Raw genomic sequence first — 14,631 nt, forward strand, 5'->3', positions numbered from 1 at the left:
CTGTAATCCCGATAGACTTAGTTGTGAGGACCGCCTTTTAACGGTACACTGCAGGCTGATATTTTCTATATAAATAATATCTATAGAAATTTATTACTTTTTAGTATATAAAACCGATCATCGTAGCGATAGATTATTGACATTTTAAATTTATAAAAATATCGATCATAACCCGTCCCATAATAATTTAAATTTAGTAAAGTTTATTAAATAATATATTTTAAACCTTTTATAAAAATTAATTAGCTATATAGATAATAACATTAAAATTTTAGACAAAACTAAAAATTTTGAAGTAATTGAATATAGATTTTCCTATATTGGAATGTCAAAAAATTTGTTTAGTTTTGCAGAAAATTAGGCTCGGAGGTGGAGATAATTTAGGAACATTTTACTTGATTGATAGGAGGATATTTAATGTACATACTTTATTTATGCATATTTCGATTTTATCTTTTAATTTTTTAAAAAAAAATGTTTTAATGATAATGGTATTGGTTGTAAATACCTTCAAATTTCAAGATTACTTTAACAAAACTGGTGCAAAAATGTTATTACTGGGAAAAAGGTCTCACTAGAGCTGTGTAATAATAACAAATGTCATATTAAATTATTAACTAAATGGATGAAACGTTTTAACAAAAGAAAAAATTAAAAGAAAAGAAAAAGAACTAAATGGATGGTGGTCTAGTGGGGATTGAAAAGTGAAACTCAAAATCACAAATTCAACTTCATTTCAAAGAAGAAATTTACGCTTCAAACGTGGTATTTGTCAACGGTTCACCTCGGATAGCGAAAAAATTTACGGACCAAAGATTCAAAACTTAAATCTGTATGCATCATTGTCATTAACGTTAAGTTGTTAGATGAAGTCGACAAAGTCTTTTAATCAAACATACAATGCATACATATATAGTTTACTTGAAGGTTAGTTGTCTTCCCTGCTATAAATAGTAATATTCTTCCTCTCCAATGTCAGTTTCGTCGAAATCTTTTTCTGTCTATCACAAGCTGTTCAACGAAATACCATTTTGCCCTCACTCATGGTTTCAATTTAATAAGCGATTTTCGATTTAAATAATTAGTAAACTTGTCCACCATGAAGAAGACAAGATTGACAATGAATGACATAAAAAACATCACAACATGAAAAACAAATGGTGGACATCTACCTTTGATTTTCGAGTTGGTCCACCGAAGGCAAACCGGGATCGGGCCTGCAATGGAGAGGATGAGTTAAAGTTGTCCATCATAAAACAATTATGAAGAAGATAAGATTGACAATGGATTGCATAAAAACATAAAAACATGAAAGAGTGGTGGACATGTACCTTTGATTCTCCGTTTGGTCCACCGAAGACAACACGTGATCGGACCTGTAATAGAGAGGATGATTGAAACTTGTCCACCATGAAGAAGACAAGATTGACAATGAATGACATAAAAAACACTACAACATGAAAAACAAATGGTGGACATGTACCTTTGATTCTCGATTTGGTCCACCGGAGCCAACCCGGGATCGGACCTGCAATAGAGAGGATGAGTTAAACGTGTCCACCATGAAGAAGACAAAATTGACATTGGCTGGACATATACCTTTGGTTATGTATTTGGTCCACCGACCAGATTATCAGATAATAGGGTAGGGCTAATTTGGTCATATTACATCTCTTCTTCATGTGTAAAAGTGGCATTTCGTATAAGACAAAATGAAACTGGCATTTTAGACAAGATTTTGGAGAATAATGGCATTCCTCGCCAATATCCCTAAAATATATGTTGAGGTTTTATATTAGACTTTAAAATATTTGGAATATTATGTTATGAAAAAACGGATTTGAGAACAAATTAACTAACCGGGGTACATGTAGGAGGAGCACATCGTTATTATCTGTTAATTCTTTACATCCTTTTTAGTATTTGTTTTTTATTCGAGAAAGTTAACTTCTAGAAAGATTCCTAAATCCGGACACACTCATGAGCAAAGAGTATACAAACTCTCCTAGCAACTCGAAAGGTTCTCTCTCAATCATTCAAATATATATTAAAATCGACATCACTAGATTATATCTTACTAGCACAAATTAGAAAGAAGCTTAATAGTTGGACTCATCGTCACTTAAGCTTAGTGGGAAGGTTTACACTTCTATCTTCTGTCATTCTTGGGATCATTGGTTTTTGGAGTTCGGCCTTTTTTCTCCCAAAGCAGGTCATTCGACGTATAAATACTTTTTGTAGTGCGTTTTTCTGGCATGGATCAGCTCAAACAGCAAAAGGGGCAAAAGTGGCTTGGTTTAACATCTCTACCACTAAGCAAGAAGGTGGTCTAGGTTTGAGAAACTTATCAGCTTGGAATGAAACATGCGGTCTAAAACTCAATTTGGATGCTGTACTTTAAAGCTGGTTCTTTATGGGAGGCTTGGGTGAGGAGTAAATATATTTCTCACACTTCTTTCTAGGCTCTAAATGTACGGAACTATAGGTACTCTTGGATGTTCCGCAATCTTCTGAAGTTAAGACCAAAGGCATGGTCTCTTCTCAGGATTCAAATTGGAAATGGTGAAAATACTCTTTTCTGGTGGGATCCATGGACTCCGTTCGGACCACTTATTCATTTTTTTGGTAACAACGGGCCAATGCTTCTCGGCGTTCCTCTGTTTGCTACAGTCAAGGATCAGCTTACTCCCACATGTTAGAATCTCTCTCCTGCAAGGTCAGAAAAACAAATCCTTCTTTATACCCATATCACAACTATTTGTCCTTCGGCTTATAATGATACTGCAGTTTGGTTGTTTGATGAGCGGGTTCAGACATCCTTTTGTTCTCGTCATGTTTGGAATCATATTAGGGATAAAAAAATTTTGGTTACTTGGTCCTCTTTGGTGTGGCACAAGGCCAGAATTCCAAAACATGCTTTTTCTGTTTGGTTGTTTGTTCTGAACCGTAATCCAACTATGGATAGAATTTCTCAATAGGATTGCGATGTGGGCACGACTTTGTCTTCTTTGTGGAGTTGAAGATGAAACTAGGGATCATCTGTTCTTCAATTGTCACTTCTCAGAAGATGTGTGGAAAAAGATGGTATCTAAGTTGTTGGTTATAGTCCCTCCTATTTCATGGAATGAGATTATGGAATGGCTACCATCTGCTTCTTCAAACAAAGACATTTCTCTAGCCTTGCTTCAGGCATGGCAAGCGTGTATTTATGAAATCTGGAGAGAGAGAAATCGTAGGTACCATTGTGGCACCACTTTGTCTTCCCAATCAGTATTTCATAAAATCTTAAGTGCCGTCAGGAATAGAGCCCAAAGTTTAGTCTTTCTAAATTCGAGACGAGTTCCATTACTCCATTGCTGGACAGAGCCCCAGACTTCCTCCTTTGCTCCTCCGTGAGAAATCTAAAATTTTATAATCTCTTGTAGCATTTTCTTGTCTTGTTCTCTTCCTCTTTCAGACTTGATCTTCCCTTATTTTCTTTATTATAAATCTTTTTTATTTTCTATAATCTAGTTTTCAGCTAGCTTTTTACCTCTTTTTTTTTTTTTTTTTTATATTAGCGACTCTTTATGTAATACTTTATTATCTATAAGAAAACATTTTAACAGAAAAAAAATGACAACTTTTTAATATTTGTATTGAACGTAGAGAACTCCTGATGCGTCATGCGTGTGGTGTTCTGACTAAACGACTACAAAAGCCACGTGATGTCGTAAGGTCTCAATGTCGTATCTTGTCTGTATATAGCATGCGCATGCATCCAAAATCTCTATTCTTAAATTTATGACAAAAGGTCAACAAATGGACACATTGCATTTCTTGGTTATTTATCTATGTAGCTTAGATGACCTTATAAAATTTATGAATTTATTTAAATAAAATTGGTAACTTAGTGACGAAGAGTAGCTTTTGTGCGGCAAACGTTGTTGTTTCTCGGCATGAGTATTTTACATATCTATCCTCTTCTATCTATAAGTACTCCCTTGAAGTGTCTGCGTTAAACTCAAGATCTCAACCAAACTTACGAATACATAATCACTTAAACCTATCAAAAGAAATGAACAACGATGAAGAGTTTCTTCGGCTATGGTTGGAGAGAGTGAACTCGCTGGCTGATCCCGAGGCCCATAGTAACGTGCGTAGGATCAACAACGAAGGAGGTGAAGAAAATGCAAGGCAAAAGAGGCCAGCTGAGTCAAAGAGTGACGGAAAGAAGAGTCGAGTTAAGAGACAGTGCGCGACTAAATCTTCAGAAAAATCTCCTGATGAGTTGTTGGCGAAAGTAACGAATAATAATTGTTTTGGTATTGATGCTTCTTCCCCAAGAAACTCTTGATTTCCTCATATTTTTTTCCTTTTCTTCTTTGAATTAGGAGATGAAGCGAGAACTTATAAGAACCAAAATTGAAGAACTTAAGGCAGTAACACCCAATTGCCCACAGGTTTACAACCTCTGCCTCCTTATTTGATTTTGTTTTTCGATTGGGAGATGATAGTTTTCTTTGTATATTATTTTCTTATAAATTTGTAGACGGATATCAACGGCATCCTTGATTGTACTATCGAGTACGTGAGGCACTTGCAGCTTGCAATTCTTTTTATTGGTAAGAAATTATTTATATATATATGGCCATAGTCAATTGTATTAGTTTCATTGAAGCTTATCTTTCTCGTTGTTAATATCTCTTCATTTGCAGCATTACATGAATACGTACGAAACAATAAGATGTGAGACTGGAGACCGTTTACTCAAGCTGGCGCTGTTTTGATACTCTTCAAGAGTTTCTATTATGTTGTTCTTATTATCCCAGATGTTGTTCTTTATGTGTTTGTTAGTTAGAATAAAGTGGTATTGTATGTTTTTGGTTTAATGGTACGTGTTTTGTTGTAATACGATACCATCTTTAAATTGCGTTCAGAACTTAAGGATCTTGCCTAAGATATGATCTGATCACTACGCCCACTTTTCGGCAACAGTCCACCTTTTAATTCTCTTTGTTTAACCTTATGATATGTTTTAGTGATGCAATTTTGTTTTCTTCTTATTTACAGATCAAAAAAATATATATATTTTTTTTTATTTTATCAATTGGATCTAGTGTGTGATCTTTACATATCTGATATCTTATAAGTATTTTGGCTAGAAAAATATGTGTTTATGATCATGTGAAAGTATTAAAATACTACCATTTGTTTTATTTTTTTTGAAGAAAAGTATTACAAAGTTTAACACGCTAAAAAAAAAGAGGTTTTGTGAAATTTTACTAACGTTTGGGAGGCCACTTCTTATAAAATTATAATTATTTTAGAAAAAATATTGTGAGCCTTAAGGTTGGATGTAACAAAACGAGTCTGTATTTTTGTTCAAAACGTATTTTTAGTATATGAATCGCTAACATAAATCATTACATATATGCCAAAAATATTGAATCGGATATAAAATAACGTTTTATATTGACATTGTTTATTTCCTTTAGAGTGGCAGTGATGATAAAAAAAAAATACATACACAGGAAAAAAAAAATATAACTTTAGAATTACTTGTATTTTTAAAAATAATCAGTTTCAGCATAAAAATCAAAAACTAAAAAAGATCAAAATCTAAAACCAAAAAAAAAAAAAAAAAATCATGGCCTGATCAGCAATAAAGTACTAGTAACTTATTTCTTTTTCTTTGACATTACAGTGTTAAAAACTATAATGGAATAACGACGTACGTGATAGTTAAATACTAAAACACTTTCTAAATCTACATCCAAAAATCACCTACGTAAGTAGTTAGCAAATTTATCAAAATCCAAACTTTACATATTCCAATGCAGATAGTTTCTTGTTGTTGTCGAAAGGTCTTGTAAAACGGTTGAAACCTTTGATCTCAAATTCGAGCCTTGCTGAGAGAGGACTACTTACGCCTTACACATATACTATAACAACGGATCCTGTTTAAGGGATCAAGGTGCAAACGACATCAGTCTAGAAGAGATCGACCTAACGTGTTCCATACGCTATATTCTTTAAAAAAATTTAATTTCCAAACTCAAAAGGATTGAAAGATACCTTGTCCTTGACGTAAAGAAAACTCCTTTCAGGTCGCGTTTTCCTGATTCGCCGGCACAGGATCTAACCTAGAAGAATGCTCTGTTGCCGGAGACAAGGCATAAGCAGCAACTGGATAATTAACCATATGTGGCTGCATCGGCCAGACTGGTAAATAGCAGAACATCATTGGCTGCTGCGGGGGAAAAGGCTCTTGAACGGTTGGCCGTGGCTGGTCTTGTATTTCTACTCTCTCTGTTTCTCTATCTGATACTCCTCCGTTACCATCAGCGGCTGCGGTATTTTCCGGTAGCAACATAGAGGCGGAGGTTGTAGGAGCCGCCTCGTGATCCTTTCTCATATTCTCCTCCCCCGCTGTTACATGGTACTTGTCGCCATGGACAAACTGCGTCGGACCACTGCTTGGCGGGAAAATCGGACTGGCAAGAACGGAAGATGAAGAGGTGAAGATCGGTGACTCGAGACCTAGCAACCGGTTGACCGTCACAGACTGTCGCGTTGACTCGGGTTGATTTAACGGGAAGAGGAAGAGACGGATATGCCGGAAGCGAGTGGAGTCATACTCGGCGATCATGTTCTGTAGATCATCGTTGTCGGAGACGGTGATGAGAGCGTCGAGTTCACAGCCAGGGAGCTTGTACTTGAGAGAGAAGGAGCGACTAAAGAGAAGCTTGTCGGAGAGAAGCTTGAAGAAGTCGATCAAGGAGATGTCACGTGGAACGACGACTAACCGCGTCTCTCCGCCGATGTAGTGGAGGGATTTTTCCGGTGGGAGGGGCATTATACGGCCACCGTAGCTACAAAGCAGACGGAGGTTGGGATTTAACGACGGAGCTTGCGGTTCCATGACGGTGGCAGCGATTTAGAGAGTCAAATGACACAAATTTGATTTTGGAGCTACTTGGTTTTTGAGTTAGGGTTTTCTGTTTCTTAATCTGAGTTCTATCGTCATCCAGATTGATTTGGAATTAAATATTAAGATTATCCTGTTCTAAAAACGGTTTTATCTTTAATAATAAATAAGCTTGATAAACATGGAGCTTCAAAAATCTATCTCATAAATATATTCTGCAAATAATATTTTCATCTTTATATAATAAAACAAAAAGAAAATCTATGATATAATAATTAAATATAAAATATATACATGTAAACAATGAAATACAATTTATTAACATCAATATATATATATATATATACGTATAAATAAATAAATAAAAATTTGAAACCTACTAATTAATTTGTATGTGGTTCTATATGTGGCTAAGGCGTACAATTGATGAATCGTGTAGTGTGAATTTAATTTGTATGTGGTTCTATATGTGGCTATATGTGGCTAAGGCGTACTATATGTGGTTCTCTCTTTAGCTTGTTAGATAGAATTGGAGAACTGTGTTTTGTGTTATAACACTACATTTAATTAGTTGTTTTTCTTTTAAGACGGGAAATTTAATTACGGAAAAGTAAACTTCCAAAAAGAATGAATTATATACATACAATCTTATTTAGCTAAGACATTCGTATTTACTGGTAAAGTGCTTTTACTAAAGGGATAATTCAACTATAAATAATGATGTAAGTTGAGTATTTTTATTGCTTTGTTTTTACTAAAATATTTACATTCATATTTCTATACAATGTATGTTGCAACAACTTTAAAATATATATAAAAGATTACATGTCACACATATAGTGTTGGCAATCAACGTGGGTAAGTTAGCCATTGTGATTTCCCATGCATAGAGGAATATTTTTATACATAATCATTATTATTCAACAATTTGAGGACAGAAGATGACAAAGATAAGAATGGACCGCAAGGCCATGGACCAGTAATATTTAATATACCCGTAAAGTGTGGGAAGCCGTTATCAATTATCATAATCATCATCATGATCAGGATCGTCATTAGCACCATACCATGCTTTAACATCATAAACCAGCATCCTCATCATCATATGTGACTATCAATTATTATATGTACCATCATCATCAGCTTGCTATCTAGAACTGTCAAAATGGGCGGGCTGTCCATAAACGGACCATGTCCAATTTATTATGGACCAGTCATGAACAAACCCATAATTGAAATGGGCTTAAGTGGACGTGGACAACAAAGCCTATGGACAAAACAGGCGTGGACAATCTGGACATTGGGCGATCTATTAGTCAGACAATTTTAGGTCAAAATCGATTTGGAGAAAAAATTACAAACAAAAATATGGGCATTAATGGGCATGATCGTTAATGGATCAGTTGTTAATGGACACGGTCAATTATTTGGACAATGTTGGACGGATCAAAATGGACACGGACAGCCCATTTTAACAGGTCTATTGCTATCAATACCTCACCACCATAACTATCATCACTAATATTCACATATCATCTAAGTTGGCTTTTTATAAGCATTTGCGACATCAAAAATGGAAACTTCACTACTTCAGTAGTACGAATAAGTGCATTTTTACAAAACGAAAATGAACAAAGGATCTAAATTTTCAAAATACATTCATTCTAATTTATTTACTAGTCTAATATCTAAAGTTCTTTGTTAAATATTTATTTATCTAAATGAAATTATTATAAAAGGATATAATTTGCAAAAAAAAAAATAATCTAAAAATTCAAAGGATTTTGATTGATATTTATAACCGAAAATAAAGAAGATTTATATACGCACGTATGTATCATATATCACAAACACATAGGTATGGCGGCGAACCCATACTAAATATACAAGTACCCCAGTATTATTCTAGATTTTGATAATCACACATGGAAAGCTATCAAAATGGGAGCTGCTTATAAACTTTGTGTAGCGTAAGCTCACTTATTTCTCCCTATAACACATCAAATATATAATCGTAAGACCATTATTGTTATATAGCATGCATGAAAGTCGTCTTTTGGCCCTTCAAGGAAGCAACAACAAGATCATTCATCGGTGAATGGGCCTGCCTCAAAAATAGCGGTATTTATTATACCCGTCAGGAGAACAGTGATCAGTTTAAGTCTAGCAGTGAGGACGCCTTCAGGTACGAAAAGAGTGCAATTCCCCGCTGGAAGATTAACAGAGACACCGCATGAACTAGGGACGAAGAGAACCGTTCTTGAGAGTTTGAACACCATGTTAAATGTACCTTCCGCATCTGTTACTGTTTCAGCGATGTTGGTGCTTGAGTTACCACATCTTAAGTAAACGGGGGCTCCGGATACTGGAGGAGCTTCAGGGTCTCCGGTAAGGTTACACCGCAAGACTCCAAAAATCTCGCCTTGGCCTATGCGGAGGCCACCGAGTGAAAGACCGTGTGAAGAAGAGGAAAGTAAAGCTATGGCCATGAGAAATATGGGGATGATAAAAACATTTGTTTGCGCCATTTTTTCTCTTTCTTTTATAGAAAGATTTTGGTTGTGTTGGGCAAAGACGCCTATTTCGGAGTGGGTGTATTTATATGGGTGAAATGAATGATTTAGTCACATCTGATATGAATATTTTTAAGTATTTAATTTGTATTTTACGTGCACGAGAAATTTTGAGTTAATAAAAAGTGTTGATTGGATAAAAAATTCTCCAAGGAAAGTTAATTTGAAATACGGTACGTGTACTTTTTTAGAAGAATTATATCAATTTAACAAAACCGTAGTTAATATGAATTAATACGGTAGGGTACGATGTCTAGATTAAAATCATGTGAAGTTTGTTTTTTTTTGTTTGGAGAGTAAAATGCTAAAGTGAAGCTTATTTGTTTAAATATTTTTCGTCTTCAAAGTTTCGTTAGAACTTAGAACTAATCCATTATTTTTGTATGGACCTAGGCTATGTCTAAAGCAAGCGTTTACTGAAGTGATTTAGCATAAACCATTTGCCAATTCACCAATTAATCCTAAGCTGGTTCTTATAAGACTTTTGTAAGCAAAGACGTCAAGGCTCATTTCTCTACTGCCAAAGGAGCGGAATACGGGACTTGTCCATGAAGACCCTCCGACCGTCTCTTGTCGTGTTCTTATACTTCCGCAGTGGTCCTAGAAGCCATGTCACTGCGGTTCAACCAATCAAGCTACCAATCTGAATTGAATTCACCAGAGATTTATGACACAACCATATGAGAAAATAGGACTATTACAGTAACTTTGATTACTTACATGCATGTCACCAGTTTATCTATGCGTCTAGACACTAGACACATTGTCTGCATAGTTAAAGCTTATTAAAACTAAAGGGAGACTATACAATTGAAAAAAAAAATTGTATTATGTACCATGGTTAGGGGCATCTCCATTATAGATGTTCATTGCCACCTCGCTGACCATCTGTTTGAGCCTTATAACAAATAATACAGCTACCGAGCCAATCTATATCTGCGTAAAACTCACAAATAGAAATATTAAAATTGACAATGCAAACTATAGTCTATATGTGCTACTACATACAACACAATTACAAACAAAGCAATGTTAAAATTAAACCAAAAATAAAATTTCAATGATCTTCAAATCGAAAATGCATATGTCCACTACCAAGCCTAATTAACATAAAGGTAATTTTTTTTAGCCCCTTATATATCATGGTTTTTAACCATGATATAAGGAGTTTTCTAGAGTCTTTTGATTTGTTTTCTAGGATGTTTTTGAGTCTTTGCAGGTTTTCCAGAACTTTGACACATAAGGAGCAAAGTAGAGCAATCTGGATCATTTTGGAGCATAAATCTTGAAGAATAAATTTGGACTCGGATCAGAGTTGGAGCATCGACCGACACTGAAGGAGCATCGGTCGACACCCTCTTCAGCCGGTGAAAAATCACAAATTTGGAAGTTTTACAAAGTTGCCCGAAGTTTTTCATATTTGCAACACAAGTCTCTGACGTGTTTTAGGACATATCTATATATATATAGTGTTTTTGGGTTTTAGAAAACCCTAAAGTTTTATTTTTCTGCAATCCTGTGAGATTTTGAGAGCTTTTGGGAGAGAAAGATCTGAACTAATTTGATAGAAGAATTCCTAAACTCCTTTTTTACTCTTTTAATCTCAATTGTTTATTATTCAGAATTATGTTTTGTTCTTCATTGAATACGTCTGAGTAGTTTGCTTGTTAGGTTCAGGGATTTTCACAGGGATTTTATGATTTATTAGATCTGTTTATTTAGGATTCATTATCTTTCTAGACCTTCATCATAGGTTGTTCTTCATAGTAATACTTGATTGTCCATCTAGAATTAATAACCTAAGAAAGTAAATTGATATGAGAATATAATTGATTTTCCTGATAAAACCTTTTGACGAGCAAAATTACTTTTTGCAAAGAGATTTGATTTAGTAACTTTGTGAACAATCTAAACTTATTTTTAAAGCTGATTTTTAACCTAGAATTTTACAAAGAGATTTGGATTTTCTGGTTCAAAATTTAGATAATATTTCCAGTGAGAACTGATTTATTTTACAAAAGAGTTTAGAGTTCTAGATATGATTTTAATTGCTTGAATACTATTTAATTATTGATTTAATATTTTGTAATTTCCTGAGAAATTCTCTGGACCTAACTTTTTGATCTATTGAATTTACAACAGTTTAATTTAATATTTTGCATTGCCTTTTTAATTTAAATCATCCTATTTAGCGTAATAGCAAAACTCTATAATTTATTGGGTTTGATCTTGAGTCTCTGTGGAATTCGACCCCTAAGTATTACAGTGACCTCTTAATTTGAGAGAGTAGTTCTAGGGTAAATTTGAGCATATCAGCCCCTAATATATTAAGTTTTTTCTTAAATATTTTCTTTATCTAAAATTAAACTGTTATATATAATAAAAGAAAATTCAATATAAGTTTATTAACAGAAAAGTATATATCATTCATTAACGTAATCGTACAAAATTTAAAATAAAATAGTTGTAGACATTTGTTTCAAATATGGTTAGCCACATGTGACCAGCCAACCCAAACTGGATACAAATTATTCAAGTATATAATATAAATGATATCATTATATATATGTATAATCACACATGACGTCAACAAAGAGGGAGCTACTCATAAGCTTCGTGGAGCATCAGCCACTTCCTTCTCTCCGCAACATCTCAATGTACGTAAAACTTAATTAGAACCGTTATTATTCAGCATGCACGAAAGTCTTCCTTGCATCATCAGCGACTGGTAAATGGGCTGGCTCTGAAAACAGCAGTATTTAGGGAACTAGTCAGGATGACGTTCACCAAACTAAATGTGGCATTGAGGGCGCCATCCGGTACAACAAGATTGCAATTTCCTGCGGGAAGATTAACTCCGAGACCGCATAAACTAGGGTCGAACAAAGCATTGTTTAAAATGTTGAACACGATGGTAAATGCACCGGCCGGATTGGTCACTGCTTGACCGAGACTAGTGGTTGAGCCGGCACATGTTAAGTAAACAGTGGCATTCGAGATCGCTGGGGCTCTAGGATCTCCGACAGGTGAACAATACACGACACCTTCAATTATGATACGGGTTATGTTGATGCCAGGGAGTGAGATTTGGCCGTGGGAAGGAGATGGGAGTGAAGCCATGATGATAAGTATGAAGATGAGATCACCATTTAATTTCACCATTTTCTTAAACTCTAATATGATTTGTTTTAAGAATGGTTTTTGATGTGTGTGGCTACGAACTGAAGAAGCATATGGAAAGGGGTATTTATATGGGAAGAATGAATGATTTACGTATGCCGTATACGTATTTTTACGAAGGTGTTTCTACTCTCTCAGTTGTATTGGTTGTAGTTGTAGATGACTGTTAGGTCTTTCTTTTTCGAGCCATCCTTGCGCAGGGGCCAAGGGGCAAGGGCGATGAATGTTAGGTCACATATGATATGAATATTATAATTAAATGTATATGTGGTTTTGAATGTTAGGTCACATATGATATGAATATTATAATTTAATGTATATGTGGTTTTCCGTGCACGAGATAATTTTAAGTTACCAAAAGTGTTGACTGCATTAAAAATATCAAAGAAAAATGAACTAGACTCAGTATATGTTCTTTTTAGAAGAGTGTTTATCATATCAGCAAAATCGTAGTTAATGTGTTATGTACAAGTGGAAGAAATGAGAAAAGATGACGAGGACATGTTTAATGTACGTGTGATCATGTATATTGGGGCAAACAAAATTCATATATCAGTATAATGTACGTGTGGTTGCCTCTAGAGGGATTGGTAAAGCTATTGCTCTGGGCCACTGGCCTTGGGTAAAGTTGGCTGTAAGGTTAGGACTAACACTATCTCTCTGCATAGGCGCATAGGTTTGGACTAACACTATTTATCTGCATATCGGAGTGGGGGTCTTGTTTGAAATCATTATTGTTAGATTTGATCTGTATTTATACTCTCGAAGCATTAAATTTACACAACACTCGTCTTCCAGTTTCTGAATTGTGAAAATTTTGGGCCAGGATCCCTTGGCATTAACAGATTTTCTCCGTAGTTGGTACCCATCAGTCTTCTGTCTAGTTGGGTTTGGGTTATAGTGTTTAGTTCCCTAGAAAGAAAATCAATAGATGTATAGTTAATGTCTAACTGTGCTGTACAGTTAGTAGAAAATAACATCTACTATGGAGAAAACTTCAGCTAAAGAAAATCAATAGATATACAGTTAGTTCCCCCATCTCTTTAGCTGAGAAATAACATCTACAGTTAGCCAAATCGAATGTCCTACCTAGTTTGCAGTCAATGGGCATGCCCGCTGTTCTGTCTGCTCAGGTTAGCTCACCTGCTGCAGCTGTCACTTCGCCTGCGTCGGCGGTTGCGATCATGCATGTGGTGGAGACTGCCGCTGTTGTTCCTCCTATTGTGGATGAGAGAACAGAGGAAACCTTACGTTTTGACGCCTTACGGGATTCTGAGGAGGGGGAGTTTGTGCCAGATACTGATGTGGAGGTTGAAAAATTTGATATCCCTATTGTTACTGAGACTGGGAAAGAGACGGTCCTAGCGACTGTCAGGAAGCCTTTGAATTCGAAGGACCAGGTTGCTCTTCGTGTGCAACAGCCTCGCAATTCTAAGAATGCTCATAAATTCTTATCCGATTCCTCTCAAAAAGCTACGGGCAACAGCTCTAGCAATGTTAACAAGAAAGGCACCCCATAAAAAACCTTAATGTCCGGTTTCTTCTGGTATATTAGATGTTTGAATAAGACAAGTAAGCAAGATATAATTCGGGATTGGGTTAGAGGGAATAATTTTCAGTTTGGTTGTTTGTTATAAACTAAGGTTCAGGAGAACAAATGTTAGTAGGGTGTTGGGGAGAACATTTGGTGACTGAAATTTTGTTTCTAATTATGAATTCAGTAGGATTGGCAGAGTATCTGTTCTCGGGAGCCGTCAAACAACACTTCAGGTTGTTTTTAAAAGTGGACAGATGATAATGTAAGAGCATTAGAATATTGAGGACTATAGTTGTAATTAATATTTGTATAAACACCAGTGTACACACTATATATATTGTAACCCTACCATCTAATACAATTGAGCATTCCTCTCTATATGGTATCAGAGCTGCGATACCTAACCTAGAAAAAAAAAAAAAAAAAAAAAA

General features: G+C 35.2%; 2 protein-coding genes across 2 annotated transcripts; one reads left to right on the forward strand and one right to left on the reverse strand.

Moving 5' to 3' along the window:
• Positions 3,993 to 4,963, forward strand: LOC104776716 (transcription factor MEE8-like). Its single transcript, XM_010500823.2, has 4 exons — positions 3,993 to 4,282; positions 4,374 to 4,442; positions 4,532 to 4,604; positions 4,698 to 4,963. Exons 1-4 carry the CDS (start codon positions 4,058 to 4,060, stop codon positions 4,730 to 4,732), a joined length of 402 nt encoding a protein of 133 aa, XP_010499125.1. The 5' UTR covers positions 3,993 to 4,057; the 3' UTR covers positions 4,733 to 4,963.
• LOC104776717 lies at positions 6,082 to 6,962 on the reverse strand. Its single transcript, XM_010500824.2, has one exon. The coding sequence runs from the start codon at positions 6,902 to 6,904 to the stop codon at positions 6,086 to 6,088; it is 819 nt and encodes a 272-aa protein (XP_010499126.1). The 5' UTR covers positions 6,905 to 6,962; the 3' UTR covers positions 6,082 to 6,085.

This window comes from Camelina sativa, chromosome 3 (assembly GCF_000633955.1).
Source record: "Camelina sativa cultivar DH55 chromosome 3, Cs, whole genome shotgun sequence".
Taxonomy (NCBI): Eukaryota; Viridiplantae; Streptophyta; class Magnoliopsida; order Brassicales; family Brassicaceae; genus Camelina; species Camelina sativa.

Excerpts from the sequence above, each read along its gene's own strand:
- LOC104776716 (XM_010500823.2), top strand. The coding sequence starts at position 4,058 with ATGAACAACGATGAAGAGTTTCTTCGGCTATGGTTGGAGAGAGTGAAC. Across the intron at positions 4,283-4,373 it reads CTGATGAGTTGTTGGCGAAA|GAGATGAAGCGAGAACTTAT; the intron begins GTAACGAATAAT and ends TCTTTGAATTAG. Across the intron at positions 4,605-4,697 it reads GCTTGCAATTCTTTTTATTG|CATTACATGAATACGTACGA; the intron begins GTAAGAAATTAT and ends CTTCATTTGCAG.
- LOC104776717 (XM_010500824.2), bottom strand. The coding sequence starts at position 6,904 with ATGGAACCGCAAGCTCCGTCGTTAAATCCCAACCTCCGTCTGCTTTGT.